Source organism: Puma concolor, chromosome A1 (assembly GCF_028749965.1).
Source record: "Puma concolor isolate L17-30 chromosome A1, mPumCon1.1.hap2, whole genome shotgun sequence".
Lineage (NCBI taxonomy): Eukaryota > Metazoa > Chordata > Mammalia > Carnivora > Felidae > Puma > Puma concolor.
The window spans coordinates 108,196,951-108,209,281 of record NC_141667.1 but is presented as its reverse complement, the minus strand read 5'-3'; the positions used below and the strand labels follow the sequence as shown (position 1 = coordinate 108,209,281).

The 12,331-nt window shown below is 32.7% G+C and overlaps 1 protein-coding gene across 6 annotated transcripts in view; it reads right to left on the bottom strand.

Moving 5' to 3' along the window:
* Positions 1-12,331, bottom strand: part of ADAMTS6 (ADAM metallopeptidase with thrombospondin type 1 motif 6) — a 299,671-nt gene that overhangs the window by 133,414 nt on the left and 153,926 nt on the right. For all 6 annotated transcript variants that reach the window (XR_015248856.1, XM_086699957.1, XM_025924199.2 and 3 more), the window contains one exon: positions 4,648-4,794. Coding sequence is in view for 5 of the 6 variants with exons in the window: in XM_086699957.1 (XP_086556083.1) it covers positions 4,648-4,794 (147 nt within the window). In the remaining variant the exon portion in view is untranslated. The remainder of the gene's footprint in view (positions 1-4,647; positions 4,795-12,331) is intronic.

Sequence of the window (12,331 nt, the reverse complement as noted above, 5' to 3'; positions counted from 1 at the left end):
CTAGCTAACCGATATAACCCTATAATTCTTATGCTAAATCTAGTGTTATTTAGGCTACTTTTATCAAAATAAGAATGGCACTTTTAAGTATAGATGGTTTGTGCTTTGGTCATATGCAAATTATCCACTCAGAAAACATAAACTTCACTCATTAATAAATGAAATGAGAACTGTTACTTTCAATCTATGAGATACTATTACAACTTATTATTACTAAGCAGATATAACACTTGTCCTGAGCAAAACAATATACATAAAAAGTAGAACTATGATTATTTTCCTATCAGCATCTATTTCACTACAAAGCCTAATCTTAGTTAATATCTACAGCACTATAGATAATAATAAACTCTACTTTTGTTTATGCATCTAAGACAAAACAGAAGAAATATGTTTGAGAACATGCTTTTTCCCAGATTATGAAATTCTTAGTAGAAAAAATGCATGTTTGAGAACACGCTTTTTCCCAGATTATGAAATTCTTAGTAAATCAAAATATATTTACATTTCCAGAAATCCTAGCAGCATGATAGCAAAATCATATTTTATGTATTCTACTTCTAATTTAGAGAAGCCTTATTTACATAGTTCAAAAATTAGTCTTGAAATGGGAACATGAGCCAGAGTTGAATCTTCAGTTAATATTTACAGATCCCTATGTAAAATATGCACCCTTGGCTTTGTTTCCAGAACACATGAGCACATTCTCTTAATTGCAATTTTAGATTTATTTTTTACTTAAACAATTATACGATAAAGTACAGACCTTCAGCCACACAGTGGATCAATCTAAAAAATAAATCATTCTATATACCCTATACATATCTTAACAGTCTTGTAACAACAACAACAAAAAGTTAACATTTAATGTCAACTCCTATTTGTAACACAAAATTGTGCTCATACACCTAAATTAAATGAATCAATTGCATTATCTGTGGTAAGTCAAGTGTCTTATCTACTATGTTATTGTAAACTGCTTTATCAATATCCACAAAATTAATAACTACCTTCTAAAATAAGTTAGACCTTTCTCTCTTGCCCTCTATATGACTGTGACGCTTGAATATAACTGAATTTGAGGCTTCCAACATACAAACACTGTAATGATAATGATTTACTCAGTTATCCTCTTTTCTCGATATGTAACTGTGATTTATCAAAGATATTTAGGGGTTAGAGTGAAGTAAGTCCCCAAAATGTGCCTGATTAACATAAGGAAGAGAAACTTGTTTTTTTGTTTCTTGGGCTCCATATAAAAAGAGGGTCCAATCTATGAAATTGGTTTCCATTTAAAGATTATTGATACTGATCTTCAAAGGTAATTGCTACAAGACAATGTGAGTGTCTTGGTCATCCTGTTCATCTTATATCACTTTACTTGTAGATCCTTCTTTCTAGTTCACCTTCAACAATCATATTGCCTTTCTTTATTCAGCTTCCATCCTTTCTGTGAAAACGGCTAGTCTGTATTTAATTTGGAACTGTAGGAAATTTTGCTATGGATCTCTGACAGTTCAAACAATTTAACAGACTTTAATTTAAATAGAGCAATAGTTGATTCACAGAGGCTCTGGAATTTTTGAAAACTATATGAAATTACTCTGTACTACCGCTAAGTGGTGGAAAATGTATGAAAAACTGGCCTAAACTACTTCTGGCTGTCTTCCACTGCCTGGTAAATTAGCCCATAGTCATCAATGAGTGTGAGCCATGATACCAGGTTCATCTTTCTCTATTTTCTAAATAAATAAGTCAATAAGTCCCGCAGGCAGATAGGAAGGACACTACCTGCAAAGCCGTCGTCGAAAACATCAGAAGCTGGCATAACACGTCCATTTTAACGGAAATGGGTTCTTTATTATTTAATCAGGACGGCTTCTGGGCGATTCATGAACCACTTATTGAATCACCGAGTTTAAGAAATCTGAAAAAAAATATTGGGAGTTGGTAAACACCATCTCCTGATTGATCAATAGCACCTAGTGTTTCAGAAAGACACGAGAGAATTTACTTTACTGGCATTTAAAGGCCATGGAATTGTTTTCAGTTGAACATAGTGAATAGTGAATGTCTATAAATCATAGAAAGCTCATTGTTAAAATCCACCATCATCTTGGGCCTATACAGTCACTAAGTAAAGAAAGGTATGCATTTTGTTGGCTGGGCTGCAGTTCCTAAACAATTCATCTTTCAAGATTTCTTTTTCTTGAGAAGAGAAACTAAAATAAAATGTTATGAGTCTTTTTGAGCCAACTATAAAACATAAATGTAACCTCAATCCCTGATCAAAATATCACTGGATTTTTAAAAATATCACACATAGCTGTTAAAGCAATTAAGCCAACTGCATTAATAAAAAGGAACAAAGAAATTCAAGAAAGTTACTATTATGTCTTTGTGCTCCAGTGAACTGACCTTTTTAAAGGGCCCTGTGTTTAAAAAACCTTTATTGCTTGGTCAGATTATAATCAGAGTTGTTTAGTTTATTATTAAAGAGGAAAAAAAAAGCCAACTTTCCCCAAGTCTCTACACATTGTCTTTAATATCTTTTACTGATGGCTTTAACTTTGTGAGCATTCCCATGAGGATGCACAACAGAAATATTTTCATAAAATACAGGATAAATAAGCCCTTTAGAACCCTGTCAACACTAATCATGCTTACATACAAAATGCAAAGAGGCAATAAGGCTTAAATAATGCTTTTTGGATTAATTCTTTTAATTAATTCAATGGAACACTTTCCTGTACCTAGTAATAATTTTACATCTCTCACCAAACCATTGGTGATTTCTTAACAGTATTTTATTAGTAATTTAGGGATTCCCTTTTGGGGATTGTTTTTTAACAGTCTTAACACAGTTTTGACTACGCAGGGTCTGGCAAGAGATCAAAACTGGTGCTTATATTAGGTATACAGAGATGGTCCTAGCAAATAAACTGTGCAAAATAAACAGGATAGGGGAGAAAGAAAATAGTACTTGAAAAAAAAAAAAAAAAAAGAGGAGACAAGCCTTCAAAAATTCACAGGAATATTGAGCATGTTATACAGTTTGTCCTTCTGGTGATAGACACTAAGATTCCATTATAAAAACATGAGCCAAGTCAAAGGAGAAATTCCAGATCTTGCTTGATTTCTGGGGAGAGCAGATCTTCAACAATGTTTAAAATTTAGGTAATATGATCTCATTAAAAACATCTTGGAAAATGATAATGCTACTGCTTTGTGTTAAAAACTGCCCAAAGATGTGCAACAAATTCTCTGTGGTCTATCTTTACAGCCTTCAATCCAGTTTTGGCACTAAGCAAGCAGTGTCATAATTACTTATTACTAAAATTAAAAATATTTAGGTTATAGCATAATTATTCAGAGGAATTACATTCTGATATGAATTTCCAATGCCTTCTATTTCATTATTATATTAATTAATTCAAAAAGGCTCAGTTTAAACATTTACCTTTTGATCTCTTATTGTTGAAAGCACTGTGATAGGTAATTTAAAATCTCTTGTTTGGGGCTTAAAAATTTGTAACTTTAAGTTTTCAGAATGTGATTATAATGAATAATATTACCTTACATAGCTTTTCTGAATCTTTAAAGTTTTACACCATAGTCATGTAAATGTGAACTTTGAACAAAGACAATTTTTAAAAAGAATTTCTGTTGTTCACAAGTGCTTTATCTATGAGTCACTTTTTCACAGAGTATTTAATCTCTCCCACTCAAGAAACAAATGGCACAAAACGGTTGAAGATAATGATAGAGCAATAATGCTTAAAGCCTCAATATTATTTAAAATAATATTTACCACTTAATGAATGTCTATTGTACTTCATACACATTATGACATTGTATATAGCTATATATATAACAACCTGATGATGCATGTATTATTATGTAACTCATTTAACAAGTGAGGTCACTGAAGATTAGGAAAGGTTAAGTAACATGCTAATGGTTGCACAGTTAGAAAGTGAGACCTAAGTCTTACATGAGTTTCCAAAGTCCGGTCTGAAGTCCTACACAGGCGAGATGTGAAAGAATATCTGCTTTCATAAACACAGTTATACCTGAGCTAATTTACATATCTCACATTTAAGTAACCACAAACTTTGAATATACATTAAAAGATTAAGGAAAGAAGTTCTCAAACTGTAGAAAAGATGAGTCACTTAATAAATTTCAAATTAAATTTTCATTTTCTCATTTTCATTTCTTGGGTGTTTGGTTTTTTGTTGTTGTTGTTTGTTACTATTAGATACTTTAGCATTCATTCCTAAAAAACTCAGTTTTTTCAACAACAAAATGAAATATATCATCACTGAATTAAGGTTTGGCCTATGCTCTATTAACCTGTGTAAATTTAAATTCTTTCTGACATTGTTTCCCATTGATTGAACATTTCTGACACTCACATCATCAACCCCGTTTATATCCTTGCTCCAGTTTCTCTAATCTACCAAGTTCTTTTTTGAGTATGAAGGAAAAAATTTGCCACAGCGATATATTAAAGTATTTTGGGAACAGCCTGAAATATCACCCTATAAAAGTTACTCATTATGCAGTTTTAAGCACTACATATTAGGCTTCTACCAAGGGCTTACTTCTGGAGCAATTCATCATCACTCTCTAGAGATTACTTACTCTAGAAAGCTGGTGATATAGTCTCGACTGCAGGCAGACCAGGAAAAAGGATTGGTATTCGCAGTAATGTGAGCTGCCATAAGTTTTGCTGCTTCATGACCTTTCGTCCCACAAGAATTTCCAATTCCATCATGGTTCATACCAAAACTGTGTTAGCAAGGAAAAAACATAAGAAACATGAAAGAAAGAAATAAAATAAATAAATAAACGAACCCCCAATGTATCCTTTATTTCCTTATTTGATCATTCATTAGCCTTACCAACATATACTTTCTATCAAGATCCTCTAAGGAAATACAAGATTAATACAAGATTAAAGTGAAGGAGACCACAGAATATTTCTATGATACAATTTATTTTTATATCTCTTTAATTGATCATATACTTTCAAATGGTAGCTCATATGATACAATTTTTCCCTGAATAGATAGGGGATGTATATTAATTCTCACTTTATAGGTATGAAAAACTGAAGTTTAGTAAAATTAAATGACCTATTAAAGATCATACAGTTAGTAAATGTTAGTAGAAACTGCCTTTTAACATCCTAGAGTTTATGTTTCCTCCCTATGCTGGATCTAAAAGGGAATTAGAAAAAGATGGTTATAATCCATTGAGTTCTAGGTTAAAGGCCAAATCCAAAAATCTTTTTTTCTTAGTAATATAAAGGAGAATTAAATACATATGTAATTTATGTTTGTATATGTGTTTTCAAAACACCTTTTGAAAAATCTTGATACATTTAAGGATTACGGCTAGAGAGATTTTCTTTACCTTGGTTTCCTTTCATTATTCAAAGCTTGTCTTTGTCATCCCCCTACCCTGGGTCCTATACCCATGTTTAGTGCTATCATCAATGTGATATAAAAACATATCTCAATGATAAATCATAAATTTTCCTATAAGGAATATGTCCACTGCATATGAATAAATTTTAGTCTTTTTTCACAGGTGGTCAAAGGTTTATGTTGAATATTACTGAAAACATAAAGTTATGTGTCTATTGTGACATCCTAATAAATGTACCAGGATATGTATAAAAGGAAATAAGTAATTTGTGTGACAAGAGTATAAAACATATTGATGACAGCTGCTGGAGAAAAAATTTGAAAAGTAGTTGAGAATAGAGAATTACAATAAATGAAAGTAAATATTAATACTTTTGGCATGTAGAGATGCTGAAGGTTTGTGAGTAAGAGCAAGTGAATATTTCAGAGTAGGAGAATATGGAATTGATTAGTATTTTGGACAGGTCATTACAGTAACTCTATGGTCCAGACAGTGGAGTGACAAGACAATGGAGGCAGGGAAAACAGATGGAACAAAAAGCAGTGGGAAGAGAATGAGGCAGAGAACTGATGTAGGTCTGAACTAGGGCACTAAGATAGACAGGTGGGATTAGATGTGAGACATGTTTAAGAAGCTGAGTGGATTGGTCTTCATAAATACAACATAAAAGAGCTATAATAAAGACATAAAATATGTGGGGAAAGGAGAAGAAACTAGGAATTCATGCGGAGGAACTAACAAAAGCAAAGGAAGAGAAACATATGAGATTGTATATCCAGAGCCCTAAATTAAAACACCAAATAACCTTCCATGAACACCAGTATTTAGTCTTTTTATTTGACATCAACACATTGGAATCAATCTCTTTGAATGGTCTTCTAAGAAAATGATGACAGAGTTTACAGTTTATTGAATTAGATATTATTCTGTCAAAACAATCAGCTGCAGAGTTACATAATAAGCTACTTAATGTAAATTTTTAATTCAATAAACTTAAAATTTATACTTCTCTCAAAGATTGATGTTACCATGTGAATACTACTATGATTCTTTTAAAAAGATGATAGCTTAAAAAAAATTATTTCCTTTTAGCAACAGACTTATATATATTCCTGAGACATGTTAAGATAGGTGTAGGCAGACACAGATGGCTGTAAGAAAATAATTTTTGAGATCTTCAATTTCCTTATGTACTCTTTTCTAAAAAAAAAAAAAAAGTCAAGCTTCTCCTTTTAAGATCTTATTTCTCCCACCTTATAAAAGAAAAACTTATCCTTCACCCATCCATAATTTTACAATAGTTCATTGCCTTGGGGTATAAAAATGTGTCAAGAAAAGAGATAATCAGAATTATTTGGTGTTAGTGTTGAGAAAAAGAATGACTTTAATGAATGAATAACATATCACGTAGTTACTTATTTTCATCAAGTTTACGAGAGGATATAATCAAATTAACAGTTGATGGGTTATTAAAAAATCTTTTTGATGCTAGATCACCAATGGTTATGTTCTGACAAATAATACAAAAGGAGTTCAAAGAAGTGAATGATATTTCTATAATAAATTCCTTTCACCTATTTATGTGAACAAATTTTGTCAGCATTCACCTCTGTAAAAAAAAAATCAGAGTCGAATTGATGTTGAAATTCTGCCTCATTCTAGCAATAGAGAGACAAATGCAGTAACTGAAAAAAATACAAATAATTAAAGGAACATTTTTCTATAAAACTTTACTTTTAGATTTAATTATGTATTAAAATGTGTAATATGTATATGTGTTTCTGATCAATGATTGACTAATAATGATTGTAATGTAATAAATCTATAATCCAGAAAAAAAATTTCCTTCATTATCACAGGAAATTTTTAAAATGTAATTGCAATTTATACGCATTTTGTGATAAAGATATTTGATATAATTAAAACACATTTAAGTATGAAAATATATTTTAAGGTATATTAAGAAATATTAAAATATACATCAGGATAATATTCTGGTTGGGAAAGATGAAGCATATATATTGAGTTAAAGGAGTGAAAAAATGATGTAAATTTTGACTATGAAAAAGACCATGTTCACATTGTTTTCACTAAAAAAAATTTTTTATGTTTATTTTTTTAGAGAGACAGAGTGCAAGAGGGGGAAGGGCAGAAAGAGAGGGAGACACAGAATCTGAAGCAGGCTCCAGGCTCTGAGCTGTCAGCACAGAGCCTGACGTGGGGCTCCAACTCACAATCTGTGAGATCATGACCTGAGCCGAAGTCGGACTGAGCCACCTAGATGCCCCTGTTCACAGTTTTTAAATGCATAATGAAAGTTAGCAAAATGTAATGGCATTTAGATTCAATTGATACATTTCAAAGAGGTATATAACATTTTATTTTTTGCATGCTAGTATTTACAGTATTCCAGAAATTCTATCATTTTCTAATAAAGGTTGAGATTGTGCCATTTGTGACAACATGGATGGAACTAGAGAGTATTATGCTAAGTGAAGTAAGTCAGACTTGAGAAAGAGAAAACCAATTTGATTTCACTCAAGTGTGGAATCTAAAAAACAAAACAAAACAAAAGAACAGACCAAAAAAAAAAAGCAGACTCAGACCTATAAATACAGAGAACAAAATTATAGTTGTCAGATGGGAGGAGGCTAGGGATATGGGCAAAATGAGTGAAGAAAGAGTGGGAAATACAGGCTTCATGTTATGGAATGAATCAATCAGAGGAACGAAAGGCACAGCTTAGGGTTATACAGTCATATTATAATAGCATTGTATGGTATCAGAGGGTAGCTATGCTTGTGACAAGCACAGTATAACATACAAACTTGTTAAAATACTATGTTGTATACCTGAAACTAATGTAACATTGTATGCCAACCATACTCAAATGAAAATTTTTTTTAACACTCATGAATTCAGGGGTACTTGGGTGGCTCTGTCAGTTGGGCATCTGACTCTTGGTTTCCACTCAGGTTATGATCTCACAGCTTGTGAGTTCAAGCCCTGCCCTGGGCTCTGCAGAGACTGCTTGGACTACTCTCTCCCTCGATCTCTGCCACTCCCCTACTCACACACGCTCTCTCTCAAAATAAATAAACTTAAAAAAAAAAAAAAAAAAAAACAGCTCATGAATTCTAGTACATGAAGGAGGAAACCTTACAAGTTCTATTTCTACTAACAATCTTTAGTTGTCAGATGCAGATAGTTGTCTTAAGGACTTAGGTTTAATTGTCTAAGAGAATGTCAAGTAAAATAGGGGTTTACAACTGCTGTTCATGACATCAACTTCAAAAGATCCCTCTAAGAGGCTGATTGTGTTAGAGTATAACGCACGAGCGTGCCTGCACACACACACACGCACACACGTATGTAAAGATAGTTTCCCTCCTGAGGAAAGTCTATCTCAGTGAAGAGTTGGTAAAAGAAGTGAAACTCATTAGTGATCAGAAAGAATAAACAAGAGTCCACTTTAAAACCACCATAATAGCAAAAATTAGAATGTTATCTAGAACAAAGCATATGGTCAGGGTGGCTGTTCTAGAGAGCAATTCAGCAGTACTTTGTCAAATTAAATAGGCAGATATATTATGACCCAACAATTCTAATCTTGGCTATATATCACAGGAATACTCCCAAAGGGAACATGTAGGAAGATGTTCATAACAGAATTATTTATGACAGCAAGTTGTTGAAGATAATCTAGGTGTCTGTCACTAGGGAATGGATAAGTAAACGTTGGCTGATGCATATTATGGGATACTGAGCAGAAATTGGAAGGAGCAAACAAGATAGATGTCTACACATAAATATGGGTGGATCTTAAAAACTGAAAAAATTAAGAAAAAGATTGATAGCATTATATCATATATATAAGCAAAAATTACATACACACTCTCAAATAACAACAAAAGGCCAAGGAATTGTTCCAAATTAAAGACTAAAGAAACATAACTAAATGCAATAGAAACTGGGTTGGATGGGAGAAAGAGTTATAAAACACATTGCTGGGACAATTGATGAAATATGAATACAGACTGCATATTCAATAATAGTAGTATATCAATGTTAAAATTTCTAGTTTGGTAATTATACTGTGGTATATAAAAGATTATCTTTTCTTCTCAGGAAACAAACTGAAATATTAAGGGAAAAGGCGCATGTCTACAACTTACTGCCAAACACCTCAGAAAAAAAATACACGTACATATACAGAAAGAAAGATTTAAAGTAAGTGTTGCTGAATAGACACATTTCCAAAGAAGACATCCAGATGGCCAACAGACACATGAAACAATGCTCAACATCACTCCTCATCAGGGAAATACAAATCAAAGCCACACTAAGATACCATCTCACACTGGTCAGAATGGCTAAAATGAACAAATCAGGAAACTATAGATGCTGGTGAGAATGTGGAGAAATGGGAACTCTCTTGCACTGTTGGTGGGAAGGCAAACTTGTGCAGCCGCTCTGGAAAATAGTGTGGAGGTTCCTCAAAAAATTAAAAATAGAACCACCCTACAACCCAGTAAATAGCACTGCTAGGAATTTACCCAAGGCATACAGGGGTGCTGATGCATAGGGGCACTTGTACCCCAATGTTTATAGCAGCACTTTCAACAGTAGCCAAATTATGGAAAGAACCTAAATGTCCATCAACTGATGAATGGATAAAGAAGATGTGGTTTATACATACAATGGAATACTACTTGGTAATGAGAAAGAATGAAATCATGCCATTTGCAGAAACGTGGATACAACTGGAGGGTATTATGCTAAGTGAAATAAGTCAGTCAGAGAAAGACAGATATCATATGTTTTCACTCATGTGGATCTTGAGAAACTTAACAAAAGGCCATGTGGGAAGGGAAGGGAAAAAAATTAGTTACGGAGAGTGGGGGAGGCTCTTAAACACAGAGAACAAACTGAAGGAAGATGGGAGGAGGGGGAGTGGGGAAAGTGGGTGATAGGCATTGAGGAGGGCACTTGTTGGAATAAACATTGGGTGTTGTACATAAGCCAATTTGACAATAAATTATATTAAAATAAATAAATAAATAAATAAAATAAATAAGATATTAATTATACTTGAATCTGAGTGAAGGGCATATGGGAAATCTTTCCATTATATTAATTTTTCTGTAAGCTTGAAATTATTTCAAAAGTTAAAAGGCTAAAAAATAAACACATACATATATAAAACATGTGACATTTTACAAGGATACATATGAATTCAAATATACACATAAAATTTATTAGAGTAGTTACCTATGGAAGAAAAGAAACTGGAATGGGAAACAGGATTATAGAAACAAATACATATTTACATATATTAACCAAGAAGGGTCCTTGGTGGGTATGATAATGATATTGTGCTAAGAACTGAGGATACAAAGATAAAAGATAGATGGATGGATAGATAGATAGATAGATAGATAGATAGATAGATAGATAGACAGAAGATAGATGATAGATCAATAAACGTAAAACAAACTCAACTCTCTGCTCTTGAGTTCAAAAATAATAATTAAAAAAAAAAGAATAAGAACAAAAGAGAGTTTGGTGAACATGGGGTCCACTCGGATGAGTTAACAGTGGTAACTGTTCCTGGTTGGTTTTATGTGTTTAATAAAATATTTCAGATCACATAGAGGTAGGGATTCTCATTTGAGGAGTGTTTTATGAACAGATTGACAGAGGCAGACAGAGAAAGAGAGAGAGAGAGAGAGAGAGAGAGAGAGAGAGAGAGATTGGGAGAGACAGTCTCCTTGGGCCTCTTCTGATTCCCCACATTTTACTGGGTATTCCAAGTCTGCAAGGCTTATGCTTTAACCAGAACATTCCACAGGATAACTTTGACAAATGAGGTAACCCCCCCACCCCTGGATAAAAAAACAGGTTAATTTACTACTTGCTATAAAAGTGGTTGATTCCCCAAGCTCATTTTTTTTTTTTTTCAGTTTTGATGCAAACCCACTGTGTATGAAGTATTCATCTAAGCCATATGTGTTGCCTCTGTGGGATCAGGGGCCAATAGAAATTAAATGAATACGCTGATGCTTAATGCTATTTACTTTGCTGTAAGGAATAAAATCCTTTGTCTCTGATCCAGGAATTTCATGTCTTTTGTTAGCATCCATATGACAACTATAGGCTAACTTATAATTAATTATAAGTAGGGTAAAATTAAATCTCAAATCCAATGAGAGAGTAGATTGTAGTTGATTAGGATAACATACTCAATTATGAAAAGCTAAGTAATTCTGAAAGCAAAATACTTCATATTAGTATTAATCTTTTAAAAAACTAAAGCCCAAATTCTCAATAATATCTATTAAAACAAAGTAGGCTTTTTGTTTTGTTTCCATCCTAGGAAATAAATTATATGTTGAAGATTTCCAACTGAATCTCCTAGTGGATACAAGAAAAACACCAGAAATTTCCTTTCTCATGTCTTATTGTTTCTGTTCCTATCTCAAAAGCTGAAAGGACACAGTTATTTCTATATTGTTAAGCAGTAAAAAAAAAAAAAAAAAAAAAAAAAAAAAAAAAAAAAAAAAAACAAGAAAAATAAATAAAAATTTTGCATTTAATGAAATGTAAAAAACCTCTAAAACTATAAACCGTGTGTGTGAAAGGATGACTGAATTCAGAAAAAGCAAAGATGAATGCAGCAAGACACAGAGAGAAGACAATAATTGAAGGTCTGAGTATAAACAAGCAAAGCATATTTCTCCAAAGTTATGTGCAACAATCTGGGCGGTAAAACCAAAAATACCTTCTTGAGAACAACTGAAGTAGGAGTGCAAACTGTTGGAATATACACCCTGCTCCGGTTGTCAGAAGACCAGGCTAGGCCTATTTACATGGGAGTCACACAAACCATATTTTA